Source organism: Ruditapes philippinarum, unplaced genomic scaffold (assembly GCF_026571515.1).
Source record: "Ruditapes philippinarum isolate M1 unplaced genomic scaffold, ASM2657151v2 ctg3987_1_1_1_1, whole genome shotgun sequence".
In the NCBI taxonomy this organism is placed as follows: Eukaryota; Metazoa; Mollusca; class Bivalvia; order Venerida; family Veneridae; genus Ruditapes; species Ruditapes philippinarum.
In genome coordinates, this window is record NW_026862515.1 from 41,251 (window position 1) to 57,955 (window position 16,705).

Consider the following 16,705-nt stretch of genomic DNA (forward strand, 5'->3'; position numbering starts at 1 on the left):
CAGATAATGATTATCAATACAAGGTTCGGCAAACAAGCAAAGAAATGTAAAGAAACAGAAAAAACTTATCCACATTCATGTATCCACCCTCCAAAAAAAACCCACCAAAAACGCCTGAAACTGCAAAATCGAAACATAAATACACAGGAGTGCCAAAGACGGCTCTGGTAGGTTCAAGTGCTCCCTTTCGCCGGTTTAAACAGAATTGATCACTTAAACATAATAATGTTGAAATTTTTAATCAACATCCATGCACAGATCGAGGGTTTAGAGCGAAACTAGTCTATCTGCTTCTATTTCTATATAAAGATAGGCTAGTTTCGCTCTAAGCCCTCGAGATGTGTACATAATACGGCGGTAATCATGGAACTTTCAATGTGACACATTCGAGGTGCCGTTCAACGGGAACTAGATAACATGGAATTTTTAATGGGTATCAGAGGTTTTGGTGCCTTTTGCGACAGTCGTTCCAACATTTCTCCCATCTGTCTTACATTGTTATGCTATTCAACATCTAAATAACGGTCACTAAATTTCCGCTTGCTGTGTTTTTATCATAAACCCCGTCAAATCTGTGCGACAATTATATTTTACTGAGGACTGTCTGAAATTCCATTTTATAGTTTAAAAAAAAAATAATTATTTTTTATAATTAAACCCTATAGGAAATATTCGTATTTATTAATCCGATATCTATTGTGTCGTTTTTATATTTTGATGCTTTGTTTGGTGCACTTATCTCTTTTATCATGAATTGGAATTGTTCGTATTTGTTCGTTTTTCCGCTAAAGTGGGCGTGACGTTAATTGTAAAATTACGACGTCACGTCCGTTGATATTATTATTATTTATTTACCTTGAAAAAGGCATACATTTGCCGAAACGTTGGAAAAATAAAAAATGATATTATACGTGTTATTGCTGTGACTTTATTATTTTAACATTTTATAGTTTGAAATTTTAAGATTTTTTTTCAGAGTTTTAAAGTTATTTTGGGTTGTTTTGAACTTCTTCCCATACACAACCGTCCTCAATTTCTTTTAAAGAAAATAAACTAGAAAATGATATGGAGTGTAATATAAATTGAAATTCTTCTTTGCTTCATCATGTATAGTATATAATTATAATTCATTAATTAAGATGTACCTACAATTACATTGTATTTTCGTATGTGGGAAATCATGGCAGGGTTATAAAATAAAAAGGTAGTTCAGAAATTTCACCTAATGATCACAGATGTTAAAAAATTCCAACTTAATAATATCTAATTTGACAATTTAAACGGACTTAAATGCAGTATGATCTGACATCGGACATCATAAACTATTTAATTTCTAAGTAAGGTTATCATAATTTCCTTTACACATTCTCTTTTTAATGCTGAAATATTTGTGTGTGAATAAAAGAGTTATTCCTGCAATAATTCATATAAATAACATAAACAAATTGTATAATAAAGCTTGGCAAATACAATCGATTGCCGCCGATACCTGTGTTACACCATGGATTTTACCAGTGTTTACAATTTTACCATGACACCGTTTTCCAATATGGCCGCTTTCAATAATTTTCAACGATTAAAAAAATTAAAGTGGAATATTTAGACTTCTGTTCGACTTTGAAGTATGATAATTTGGAACCTTGCATAAAAAACGGTTCTCTTTCAGGTAATGTAGACCGTTTCTTTGAAACTTTTCCAGTTTTCGCTCCCAACAACTTCTAATTGGGAAGCGTCCGTGCATAAAAATGCAGTTCGTGGTTGGACTTGGAAAAAGACAGCGCCCGTCCAAAATTATCTCGGTGTCTCTTTGACAAGTCTAATTAGTTGGACTAGAACTGCCTCGGCCATTATCTACAATATTGACCTCGGAAACAATACGGATTGAAAGTAGTTCTACCACGTGGTTTACTGATGTAAACAGAAACAGAGATAATGTAAAACGAATGTATATATTTGACATCTAATGTCTGTTCCGGTACTCTTATGCTTGAAAATATGTCCGACAACAATTTGTTATTTAAATATGCCCTCTGATGTTCAATTTTAAATAAATCCGACCAAATGTCAACAGGTTGGTATTTTGTACTTTCGGTTTCACAGCCATATTAGTAAATATATAAATAATGTATTGTTTGCTTTTGTACCTATGAATTCACTTATTTCAGGTGGACTTTTACTACATATATTGGAAATAAACGTGTCAACAACTCCCAGCATTAAATTACTGTTTGTTTACATGTTTAGTTTCTTAGCGTAGGTTAGACCGGAATACCGCATCCGTTCTGTGTATTCATACTATTGTGTTCGAGGTCCTTATCCGAAGACTGACGGAAAGGGCCGAGTAGTTGCGATTGAATCCCAATGTATCATTTCTTATGCGCACCGCAGATTACTGGTACCATCAATCAATCAATGGGACAGACGCTTTAAGTGAATGTGGCCAAGAACCATGTGATTTGTTTACAAATGGCGGCCAAGGAACAGGACCCAGTTATTTCTGAGTTAAATCAGCCTTATTTAGACGGCGGACATGAAACGTCTTATATTTTTGTCCGCGGTTTAGGCTCGGGGGCTTTTGCAGAAGCAAATCTTTACAGGAAGATTGAAGTATGAATAATTTGTATTTTTTCAATTGTGCCCAAGATTTTTGAACTTTTTTTGGTTATTTACTTAATGAATTTCTGACTGTTTACGCAAAATTTAAATAGTGAGCTTGAAGATGGAAGCTCTAAGCTGGGACACTCTAGAAGCCCGCCGTCAGCAAACCAAAGCAGTGATTGATGATGTACAGAGTCATTAACAGCCTGGTGGATATCCGAGCCCATCACATCAGCATGCCCATTCACGCACTACAGTGCGTAATTCACGCACAAAATTCTAGATGCACGCATAAAAATTGTAAGCAGGGGGTACATGCACGCAAAGTAAAATTGTCAGAATGAATGTTTGGGATAGCCTATGTACGCTTAATTTTGCCTGGGGACGCATTAAACGACCACAAATACACAAATACGTCAGCGCGTGTCAGTCTATAGGTAGGCGGCGGGTCCTATGGCCATCGACCCGTGAAGCGATTAGCCAATCAGCGATAACACTTTCAATCATTATCACGCAATAGAGATCAGACTAATGTATACACGCGCTGTACATGTAATTACCAGATATAACACGAGGTGATAATTTAACATCTTTGATCAACAGTTGATTGGAAATTAGCAAATTTTACCGACAAAAGGATAAGAATATTGACTATTTACGCCGCAAGTTTAAAGACTGTTTTCTCAAATTACAAATAAGTGTAATTTTGAATTATTCTCGAAATTTTCGGCACTTTCTAAGCAAAATTATGCTTTCGTTTCATTCTTGCAAAACATTCTATAAGAGTATTAATAATTTAACATATTGTGCCGAAATGCCAGGACAACTAACCAAAATACACGTACGCTTTTCTTTGATCCGAAAATTGATCCTGAACATCGGCGATTTCACGTTCGCCGAAATTTCAGAAACCCTAAAATTTCGCAAAAATTCTCAGTTTCCAAGCCAAACATGAGAATGAATTGTTCCTTTATTATTAAATCAGGATTAAATCTTTAAATATCGATCTTCAATTTGCCCCCATTTTGAAGATATTTGCTAAAATAATTGTCGATCGGATGAATCTCTAACACACTGTGTGAAGCTGTACACGATTTTCCTATTCATTCCGCTAAACGCTGCCTATATACATTTACTTTTTTTTTTTTTTACAAATATAAACTTTTTGTCTATAGAGTGGACTTATTTAACCAGAATAAAATTTGATATATTTGGTATAAAAGTGAAAAAAAAACAACAAAAAACAAAGAACGATTTCCATGTGTTGATGCATTAAAATGAAATAATTTCATGAAAAATATTAACAAAACAAAACAATAATTATACTATATTATACTACATTTATATAAAATGTTCTTACAAACAAAAACATGTTTAAACTTATGTGTACCCCCAGATTTTGAAATGTACCCCCAATTTTCAATGACAGGGGGTACATGTACCCCTACATTTAAAATTGAGTGGACATGCTGCACATACTGATCCCTGCTGGAGTACACACCCGAGGCCATGCCAACAAGTACCTACAACACTTTACCAGTGTCAACTCATACAAGTACTCGTTCTTTCCTTCTGGGATCCGACTTTGGAACAGCCTACCAGAAGTCGTGATGACAGCCCCGTCCCTAGAGGTCTTCAAGACGAGGATGGGTGCGCTGCACTCTGGAGCATGGTGTTTTTAACCTGTTTTTAGCTGCACTTGATGTTCCCTTCACTCATGTAAATATAGTCACAATTGTGCGACGATGCTCCAGAGGGGCCCAGCACATTATCCGGAAGAAGAAGAAGAAGAGTAGTCATGGGCCTGCTCGCAAAGTGGGCATTATGATAACATGATTATCTTCAAAAGTGATGGTTTGGAAAACTTTTGCCAAAAGTACATCAAAATCATTTGTAATATGAAATTTGGCAAAGCCTTTAAAGTGTTCTGCTTAACTTGAAACACTTTCCCTGTACAGATGACTATTTATATCTCTCAGATTCTTAGGATTTATCTTGCTGTTTTAAATTGCCTTCTTACAAGATGGCGGCTAGGTATTGTTCTCGTCTTGCCCGGACTAAATCTCGTACCTTCCGGGAGTGGTATATTCCGGATTACGGTTACACTACCATACCTCACCACACCTATAAACGAGGAAGTCGTTTAAGAAATTGTTCATTTTTCCGTTTTTAAGGTGTCATTCAGTATTTCATGCACCGCTTCTCAATCTGTTTTCACTGGGAATACTTGACGATTATTATTTATCTGAAAAGTTGCCATTGTTCATTATCGGAATACCCTGTCTGATAATTATCAAGTGACCAGTTACATTGAAAATGGTGGCGCCCGACTAGAACTAACACTGAAAATTTCATTGAAAGGTATATAGGTATAGAATTCTATATATTCTTTAATTGGTTTTTATTTGACTTTCTTTTAATTTAAATATACACTTGTGTGTAGTCTATAGCCGGGCAAGCCAAAGCTTTGTGGTCACGGCCTTTGACTTCCCTATGATAAGTTTGGAGGTTATTTTGGTTCCCTGTCGTATTTTTTTGGGGGACACACCGGGAATCATTACTGGCAGGTTACTTGCACTATACTTTTTTCCCGAAATAGAATTTATATGAAAGCCTCAAAGTGAACTCTTTGACAGAAATTATAGTACATTATACGGGGAAGTCAAAGACCGGGCCTGCGAAGCGGGTCGGGGCTTTGGCTTGCCCGGCTATAGACTACATGTGTATATTTAAAAGAAAATCAAATAAAAAACAATTAAAAAATATATAGAATTCTATACCTATCAATGAAATTTCAGTGTCAGTTCTAGTCGGGCGCCGCCATTTACAATGTAACTCAATGATAAAAGGCGGGGTATTCCGATAACGGAACAAATCTCAACTTTTTGGATAAATGATAATCGTCGAGTGTTCTGAGTGAAAACGAAAGCGGTGCATGTAATACCGAATGACACCTTTAAAATGGAAAGAATGAAAGGAATTTTTAACAACTTCCCCGTTCATAGGCTTTGCCTAATTTCATATTAATTTAAACCTATTGGCAGCTACACATTTAATGTTTCAATACACATAGAACTGCATACTTTCGACTGCACAATTCACTCAACACATCCACACACTTTATAATATACAGCCATTTCATGTTTCATGTCATTTTATATGATATCTAAAATGACTCCACCCGTCAGAGAACATAGATGGGAACAATAATAAGTACGGGGAACCAGATTATAGTTCAGATAATAATTATGAAATTAGGCAAAGTCTATGAACGGGGAAGTCAGTTAAAATAACCGTTCATTTACATTTGCCATTTTAAAAGTGCCATTTGGTATTTTATACACTGCTTCCGTTTATTCTGGTCACCTGTCCTGTAATGGTTCCCATAGAAGTGCACAGGAGACCAGAATACACATTCGTTTTCAATCAGTATTCCTCCGATTTTGTCATTATTTTGTAAGTCTAAAGGTTGCGGTTGGTCTATTACCCATAATTTTGCAGTACTTCCGGCAAAAGTTTTCAAAACCATTACTATCTAGCACAGGTACTTGCGTTACCCTAAAGTTTCCTTTGCGAGTAGGCCCTTGGGGCCTGCTTAATGAGCTCACTATTGAGCCTGAAATTTGATTTCAAGTGAATTTGTGTACTCCAATGGATGGATTCAATTAAGATATCATATGAAACATAAAATGGCCTTGTTTTGAAAGTAAAAATAAGTGTGTAGTAGTGGTGAGTGAATTGTGCAGCCAAAAGGGTTCATGTCACAGTCAGGCTTTCACATTTTTTTCATACCCTTGCACATTCCTGAAATCTCAGTGTCAAATTGAGGAGTTGTAGTAAATTTCAAGGTAGGGTACCACAGTATGGTGTCCCTTGGTAGTACTTATTTTATTAAACAAATTGTGATGATAAACACGCAGCTACCGTTTACATTTTACAATCAATTTTGCTAATAATATGAAAGTATGCTGGGGAATCAGAGCTGAAAATGAAAGACTGTGTAAACTGATCTTCAGTCTGCACGACTCAGAAAAGAAATGCCCATTTAAAAATGTTTTAGGAATGTGATAGAAATTTTTCTTGTGTCATAAAAGAATACTAGATTAGAAATGTTTTTTGAAATTTTAAAAGTAGCTGTGCCTAAAAAACAAGAAGGTGGCAGAAACTATTAATATTTTTATAGGTATTACACTAATTAATATTCTTAAATTTTTTTAAATTTGAATTTGAAGGGGAGCGGTAGCCTATTGGTTAAGGTGTCTGCCTCTCAACCCAGAGATCATGGGTTCGAGCTATACTCCAGTCATAACCATGTTTCTTCATAATTATGACATCGGTACTGGTTGGTTCCAGGAAGTTGACTCGAAAGTGATTATAATAAGTTGCAAGAACTTGTTTCACAATCTAGCTTAAATAAATATGTTTAAACAATTTGAATTCTGTTCTTTGCAAATATATATAAACATGTAGTTGAAAGCATGATGCACCGTAAAGCTGTTTGACTTCCCAGTTTTAAATGTCTGTATGACTGTCATTTAAGTTAGCAAGAAAAGGCATTAAAATCTTGGGCATTTTTTTATAATTGGGTTTAATGTCGCATCAACACTGTAATGGTTATATGGAGACTTTCCAGCTTCACTGGTGGAGGAAGACCTCAGGTTTCTTTAATGTATTATATCAGGCAAAACCAGGCACAATTTGACATTCCCTAAGCTAGCTGGATAGCTTCCTAACATAAAAGAATCCAGAGTCCCTGAAGGGATTTAAACCATAGCGTTGAGTGGCAAGTGGTTTGAAGTCATCAACTTTAACAACACTCAGCCACAGACACACCCATCTGGGCATAAATATTTATACTGAGTCCCAGGTAACATGTTAAATATAGGTGATGCTATGTTTTTTGTGTACATTGTGTATATGTGTATGTTTTTTTTTTTTATAGGACAACAGCCTGGTGGTATGGAAGGAAATCAACATGGCAAGACTAGGAGAGAAGGAGAAAAGAGATGCTGTTAACGAGATAGATATTCTCTCCCTTCTCAATCATGCAAATGTTATAACTTATTATAATCACTTCCTTGATGGTGAAACATTACTCATTGAACTTGAGTATGCAAATGGTAAAGTATTCTTTATTTCAATTAGGTATCTTACCTTTCTATGAACTCAAGAACATTGTGTTAAATTATTTGTTTATTTCTTATAATATTCAGACTTCTTATAATATTACTACAGCAAAGAGTCATGTATGTATTTATTTAGTGCTATTTCATTCTCTTTTTTAAGCTAATAATATTTTATGTAAAGAACTCTGATGCATTTTCTGAAAATTATATATGTTGTACATTTGTTATTTTTTAATTTTCATCATATGCAATATGTATATTTCAGGTGGTACATTGGCTCAAAAAATTGATAAACAGAATGAACTTTTTCAAGAAGATGTGAGTTGATTTTGCTTTCACATTGATGTTTATTAGAAATGTATCTTGAATCCCCAACTACAGTATCATGTTTTGTCCTAAAAGATTCAACATTTTAGATGAGATTTTAGATTCCAGACCAATTTTTTCAAGCATTCTAGGGATGTGCTTGGACCTGTTTATAATTATGCACAACAACAAGGGGGTTCAATTGTCATGCTTCCTGAAAACACAAAAACCTTGAAACTTGCTTCCCACATGGAAAGAATACCCTTGGAATGTCATAGATATATTTTGTAGGGGTTTTAGTGTAAAAGAATAAACGTGTAAGAGATAGTTCAAATGATAACAAACCCCAAGAATTGTCTTTGTCTTGGGTAAGGAGAAAATATATTTGAAATGTATTTAATATATCATGTGTTAAGTGTTTTTATCTTCTGTCTTTTCAAATCAATTGCACACAGGATTGAATATGCATGTAAGTCTTTCACTCCCTTCCTAGCTTGTGAACTAGTGTATGTCTGAAAAATTTGGGAATATAGGTTGCTGTTTGGTTACTTCAGATTACATCAGGTACGCACACTCTAGGATGCTTCCTTTCTTCTGGAATACTGAATGATGTAAATTTCACAAGTTCAATATAAATTGTCTTGTAACTGAAGTATTTAAATTGAAAGTACATCAGAGTGCAAAAAAAACACTTGAACAAATTTTATCAATTGTCCTACATTTATTTACTATAAGTAAGATTTTTGTATGAATATTTCAGGTTGTGAAATGGTACTTGTTCCAGCTGACATCTGCTTTAGCTCATTGTCATGAACATGGTATCATTCACAGGTAGGCTAAAATAGAAAACAGCCTATAAAACTAATGATATTTCCAATATGATTTTGTTTGGTTTGTGTCACAACCATGTTTCTTCATATGACACCTGTACTATTGGTTCCAGGAAGCAGAATCGAAAGTGATTAATATAAGTTGCAAGAAATTATTTCAGTATCTAGATTAAATAAATATGTTTAAACCAAATCACAGTGATGTTAAATACACCACAACTACAATACCTTGTCCTACCCTTAAAAGTTTTAACAACATTCTGAATGAGAATTTAGATTCTAGAACAAAGCTGTTTCAAGAATTCCTTGGGTGTGCCTGGATCTGATTACAATTTATGCAAGATACTTTTTTAAATGACATCAGGTTTATGCTTTATCATGAACATATAATTATAGTAGCTTAATCCCGTTTATCTTGTGTAAGTCATTTTCACTTGCTTATTTACATGACTGTGTTTTCCTGTTGTAATACTCATAATTGCTAGAAGTAGTAGAAGATATTACATATTATATTGTATACTTGTATTTCAGAGATGTAAAGTGTTTAAACATCTTCATGACGAAGACAGACCTTTTAAAGTTAGGAGATTTTGGTATATCAAAAGTTCTCGAATCAACATCAGAAATGGCCCAGACTGTAGGTATTTTCTGTACAGTGTGTAGATTTTAAACTTACACGGAATGGTTAATATAAACTTACATTCTTAAAGTGATTTAATGTATTTGTTTCAGCAAGTTTTTATATTCTCAGTATTTTGAGAGGTTGAAGAGATAGACATATTAAAAGCTTAATAGAAAAACAACAGATGAAAATAAAAACAAAAAATATATTTTTCATTAAAAAGCACATTCATAAGAAACTTTAGTCACTTGGTATCAAATTTTCTCCTGAGTTTTCTTAGTGGATGAAGTCACTTTGTTCTAAATTTCCTGCCCACTTTAGTCTCTTTTAATAGTAGTTTAACTAAAAGTATAACCCACCTCTCTAAAAATAACAACAACTAAATAATGCCTGTGTAGATATATATGTATAATGAAATTATAATTTGATAATTTACAGTAAGAATAATCCTAATGCAAAACAGTTTGGGCATATTATTGATCTACATGTACATAACATAAGATTGATTTATTTCAGGTGCTTGGTACACCTTTGTATATGTCACCTGAAATAATGAAGGGAGCAAAGTAAGTCACTTATAACAATCATCATTTTTTCTTAACTTTAGCAATATCATGCACATGTATGAAATGTCATAATACAATTTGTATCACATTTTTGAACAATGAGATAGCCAAAGCATATATTTCTTTTATTATCCCTTAACTTGCTGAGTTTGTGTAAAACTGAAACCGCCAATATTTCAATATTAGAATACAAAATTAGAGCTACCAACAATATGGAGTCAGGTTGTATAGTGGTGGCAAAGGCTAGTCTCTTAATGGTAAAGTATTGATACACACTTCTAAATTGCCCTTTTTTAATGTTTTTTGAATGTTTAACTCTAGTTGTGTCTACATTTCATAACAAAAAATATATTCATAAATTGAGCCAAGGAAAGTACTACAATGTATGTAATAAACCATTAGTTTTAAATGATATATATCTTCAGAAGAAAAAAATCTTTAAACAGCAAGTGTTAAGAACTATAATGATGAAATTTGATTTACAGGTATGACTATAAAACAGATATGTGGGCGCTTGGATGTGTATTATATGAACTTCTAACGCTGACTAGAACTTTCCAAGGAACTGTAAGTCTAACTTTTGACTGCAGATGTTCAGTTTTACACGACAGCTGTAAAAACTTATCCAGTATTGCATCCCAGTGTTCATATATTTTTCTGGCCTCAGATTTCTCATTTTATTGCAAAATTTAAATGTTTTACTCAATTTTTAGTTATATTTAATGTTACAGATATTTGAAAAAATAGGTCTAGAGTAGTTGCCATTTATAAGTTTTCAAATAAAATTCAGTTTGTGTGTTAATATATTAAGATAATTATGCATTTATTTGTTTTACTATAGAATCATCTACGGCTGGCATATGAGATAGTATGTGGTGAACATGGCAGTGTGGATGGCAGATATTCTAAGGCTATTAGGGATCTAGTTGATAAATTACTGCAGAAGGTTAGACAACTTTCCTATCTTAAAGTGTCAGCAATCCAAAAAAAATCTAAATATTGTTATTTAAAAAATAACTTATGTCACTCCTATAATTTAAAATCATTAAAAAATCTGTAGTTTATCGTAAAAAAACATTGTAAAGCACATTTTTATAGTTCTAATATTAAACCCCCTCAGTTATTGAAATCATGCAAACCCTCAAGTTGTGTTGAATGGAAACAATAAGGTATATGATTTAAATATTGACAGATATATGTTATTAATTGAGAATTAGAAATTTTGAAATTCTGTATTAAATTAATAATAATAGTTGGCTAGTTACACTTACATTATTATCACGCCCACTACACACAATATGTATTGTTTCTTATTAAATGTTCTAAAAATCTTTCATTTAGTTGCTTTTTTTGTTCTTAGAAAAATCTTTTCAAGGAATTCTCTTTAAAGTTTATGTTTTCCTATCTAAGCATGTTTTATAAGCTTATATATTTAGCTTATGTTAACAAAGTTGCATGTTTATATGCCTATGCTTCTTATTGGAGCGTAAAAAAATCATTAAACATGATTCATATCAATTATATAGGTACTAAACCAAAAAGTACAAGTCATTGGTTTTGAATATCTTGTGTCACTCTCCACTGATGATTCTAATTACACCTGCAGGAGTACAAGCTTGTATACCTAAAGTCAGTGATTCTACTCATGCTTGACAGAAATAAAACATAGTGAACCTTCCTTCAAAATTAAAAGCTGATCATTTCCAATACAATTGAAACAGTGTTAGTTTTGCAAAAAATAGAACAAGAACTAATATATAATACATCAAATATAATAGATTACATATAATACAATAATATATTACATATAATACATCACATATAAAACATCCCGTATAATACAATAATACATTACATATAATACAATAATATATTACATATAATATATCACATATAAAACATCTTGTATAAACAGTAATACATTACATATAATACAGTGTAATATATTACATATAATACATCACATATAACATATCCCATATAATACAGTAATACATTACATATAATACAGTAATATATTACATATGATACATCACATATAAAACATCTCGTGTAATACATGACATATAATACAGTAATATATTACATATGATACATCACATATAAAACATCTCGTGTAATACATGACATATAATACAGTAATATATTACATATAATACATCACATATAAAACATCTTGTATAATACAGTACATATAATACAGTAATAGAGTCATTACATATAATACAATAATACATTACATGTAATACATTACATATAATACAGTAAATACATTACATATAATACAGTAATACATTACATATAATCTGACACATATAATATAGTAATACATTACATGTCATACATCACATATAATAAATCACATATAATACATTACAGGATCCTGCAGACAGACCTTCTGCACTAGAAGTTATAGAAAGTGAAGTCCTCAGTAATAGAAGGTATTCCTTGATAATTATATATACGACATGATTTACACAATAATATTGAAACATATATCAGAGTATTTATAAATTATAGCAGTGTAATGGAAAAACATTTTTTATTATGTAAAATTGTAATGATAGCTTAAAAAAATATGTTGTTTTTAACCAATTTTTTTTCCATGTATTTCAATATAAAAATAAAACTTTTAAAGCTATATAAGATATATGCTCATGATTTGAAAAAAAATAATATTTTGATCCTGTCTTTGTGTACTAATTAGTATTATTTATTTTAGTGTTTTAGAAAAGCGTGTGTATGAGTTAAACACAGGAGCTAGGAGAGCCAGGATCCAGACATCTGTATCTGTAACAGAACAAACAGTGGTACCAGTAGTCAAATCAAAGGTCACTGAGGTCAGTCAGTACAACAACACTTTTCTAAATGTTAACATAATTTTTTGTTTATATGTTCAATAAATTTAATTAGAACTTTAGATTTTCCCAATTTTGAAGACAAAGAAAACCCGTTGGTTTGTTTCAGTGAAAGTTCAAATTATATTTGATTAAAGATCAGAAATTGGTAAGTATTAATTCAAGTTCATGTGTAACAAGTCAAGTGTAAATATGTTATGATATTGATAAAATGTTATTATTTCAATTTTTGTAAATTCTCAGGTGTTCCAGTGGGGTGGGGGTAAGGTGGTACCACAGAAACAGGACATGTTTATAAAGGGCAGGAGTGCAGCACAGGTATCAGCTGGTCACAGTCATTTTGCTGTGGTTACCATGGAGAAAGAAGTGTACACATGGGCGGTAAGTGAATCTATTAAAACATAAAAAAACATGAACTTCTTATTTTAAATAAAAATATACTATTAAGGATGCCTGTTGAATTATTTCAATACTCTTATTATGCAAGATGTATTGCAAGACATATTGTGAGATAATTTGCAAATAATTATCCATTATCTAGTAATATTTCACAAGACACATTGTAGCAAAGTGGTATTTTATATTTATATTTTATTCCTTTGATATGTAAACTTTTAAGTTCTCTATTACTTAAAGAACTGTGATACATTTTAACAATATCTATTCTCAACAAATTTTATTTTAGAAATAGAGATTAAGCACAGATGTTTCTAGTAGTTTCATTGCTATTCATGTATGAATTATTTTTTATTAGCAAATTACCTTGATGTGTTATTTTTTATCATGATTAATAATTTAGCTTCACATAATAGCATAAATTAATAATAAAAAGGAAGGCAAACATGTATTTTTAGCTCACCTGTCTCAAAGTGGCAAGGTGAGCTTTTGTGATCACTTTTCGTCTGTCGTCCGTCCGTCATCCCTCCGTAAACTTTTACTTTAAATGACATCTCCTCATAAACCACTAAGCCAATTTCATCCAAACTTCACAGGAATGTTCCTTTGGTGGTCACCTTTAAAAATTGTTCAAAGAATTTAATTCCATGCAGAACTTTAAATATCTTCTTTTAAAAAACCCAAAGAGCTAGAGTTTAGATATTAAACATGAAACATCTTTTAGTAAGTGTCTACAAAGTTTGTTCAAGTAAAAGCCCTGGGGTCAAAACTGGCCCCGCCCCAGGGGTGTCATTGTTTTTAACTATAAAAACTTCTTTTAAAAAACCCAATGAGCTAGAGCTTAGATGTTTAGCATGAAACATCTTCTTATGAGTGTCTACCAAGTTTGTTCAAATAAAAGCCCTTTGGTTAAAATTGGCCCTGCCCAGGGGGGGGGGGGGAGATCATTTTTTTTCATTATATGTGTGTAGTAAAAACTTAAAATCATGAAACATCTTCTAATGGGTGTCTTCCAAGTTTGTTCAAATAAAAGCCCTGGGGTTTAAATTGGCCCCGCTCCGTGGGCCTATATACAGGTGAGCGACCTCAGGGCCATCATGGCCCTCTTGTTTAATATAATCTCTTACATTAAGTCATATAGTCATCTGTCCCTTTATCACTGATCTGAAATCATTGGGATTAGACCAGGCAGCCACTTGCAGAAAAATAAGTAAATTCCTGGTGAGTAATCTACAAAGCCAACAAGGTGGTCTGACTGCCCAGATAAAACAAAAAAAATGTGTAAAAGTCTGGGTAAAACCAATCAGACAAGAATGTCATATTAGGACAAAGGTGCAAAAATGTTATATTTTATGTAGAATTTACAAGGAGGTGATAAGATAGTTGGTCAGCTAGGACATGGTAACACAGCAGCATATAAAACACCAAAGAAGGTTGATGCGTTTGAGGGAGTGGGAATTATACAGGCTGAATGTGGCGAGGATTTTACTATCTGTGTCTCAGGTAAATATTGTCATGAAAACATGTATTCAAGCATAGCAAAAAGGAAAACTGAAAATGTCAACTTGTGGCTGACTCCTTTATTCTTTAATGCATCAAAGCATGAAATTTTTTTATTGATTTTATTCTTAAAATGAATTGATAAAAATACTAGAAGAATGTTGAACTATTTTTTACTATGTATATGCTATACCTGATGCATTATGACTGTTACTATTGTACAGATGAAGGTCAAGTATACAGTTTTGGTTCGGATTTCTATGGTTGTCTTGGTTGTGATAACGAGGAAGGTGACGAGGTTACCTCCCCTGTCTGTGTTAATGTGTTCATGAGTTGTCCGGTACAAGAGGTGTCATGTGGAGATAATCATGTTGTAGCTCTAACTAAAGATGGTGATGTCTACACATGGGGATGTGGAGAATTTGGTAAACTTTTTGTTAAAAATATTATTTTAAATATAATACTTATACATGTACAACAGTGAATACATGTACATTATTTTGTTCTTAATCATATTAGTTTATTTAATACTTTCAGAGATAAAAGAAATTTCAAAAACATGGAAATGGCTAAAAAAATTATAAACTCTTACTCTTCTTTTACATGCATTGTACATATTTTAATATGATAATGTTCTTTGTAAATTTGTTCAATTTATGATGTTATAAAAAATAACTATGTCAAACCACCATAAAAGTGAGCATTGCTGTCAATAGTGTATATAATCTAATGTAATTCTGCTGTTTTAGAATTGAAATAACATTTCTGAAATGCAGTAACATATACAGTAGAACTTCTATGAGTCGAACTTCGATTAGTCGATTTTCTCGATGTGTCGAAGAATAATGAAAGTCCCGACTTTCCCCCTTTATATATTCCTTATAAAAACCTATTTATGAGTCGAAATTTTATGTGTCGAATTTTTTGATGTGTCAAGTTTTTTTCGTGGTCCGTATAAATTAAATCTAGTGCAATTTACCACAAATAAGTCGAAGTCGTTGGATTGTTTTGACACCTTCGATCTCGAGACATTTTCACACCTTATCTGACTGCGAAGACGATTTCCAAACAATTTGTGTGATAGGTGTTTATAACACAGCTGTGTGTTCAAACAGCCTTTGTTTGCGATAAAATGTGTGATAAAATGCTTTAAGCGTAACTATTTTAATTGCCGTAGTGGTATTTGAAAGTAAACAGTAAGAACTACTTTCATTTGAAAACGGGGATCTTTGACCCGGTGTCGCGTGAGAATAACACGCGAAATATTTACTATAAGCTGGTTTAGCTATCGCCCTTTCGTATTCATACGCCTTTTGTAACTCTTTGACAGTCCAAATAATTAGCCGTGAAAAACGTTTTTTAACATGCTATATTTATCATTGTAAAATGTAAATATCAGAATAATGATGGACAAACCTGAAATAGGTTTCGTATTAGGACTAGTCACGGGTCGAAATTTTGTCATGGAATTGAGAGCGATTCATGAGTCGAAGTCCCGATGTGTCGAAGTTTTACGCAAGTCCCTTCAACTTCGACTTACCGAAGTTCTACTGTAAATAAAAATTAGAAATTGCACAACATAGGAAAAAAATTTTGGCATTGAATTTACTTTATGCAAAATTAAATTGTAGATATATGAAAATATTGCACTTGAGGTATAAAAATGAATTGTTTACAAAAATGTGATTTCTGTTATCTTTAAATGGCTATGAACACATTTATAGTGAATTTTATTTGATTGAATATTTCAGGTAGATTAGGGCTTGGATCTGAAGATGATTTTGCCAGTCCTCAGAAGGTATTACATACACAATCTTAAAATTTGATAAAAATTAATATTGTTTGTAAGACAGAAAAAAGGGGAAAAAGATGTCAGTTTAGGGAATGGTGTTTTATGATATAA

General features: G+C 32.5%; 1 protein-coding gene across 1 annotated transcript; it reads left to right on the forward strand.

Annotated features, from left to right (window-relative positions):
* Nucleotides 1-2,451: 2,451 nt before the first annotated feature.
* On the forward strand, nt 2,452-16,705 carry LOC132719339 (serine/threonine-protein kinase Nek9-like). Its single transcript, XM_060703103.1, is given in 14 exon segments — nt 2,452-2,607; nt 7,541-7,718; nt 7,990-8,042; nt 8,791-8,861; nt 9,392-9,497; nt 9,999-10,048; nt 10,534-10,615; nt 10,890-10,994; nt 12,428-12,489; nt 12,771-12,888; nt 13,150-13,287; nt 14,661-14,805; nt 15,027-15,227; nt 16,554-16,705. Coding segments are annotated over 14 exon segments (1,602 nt in total). The 5' UTR covers nt 2,452-2,466.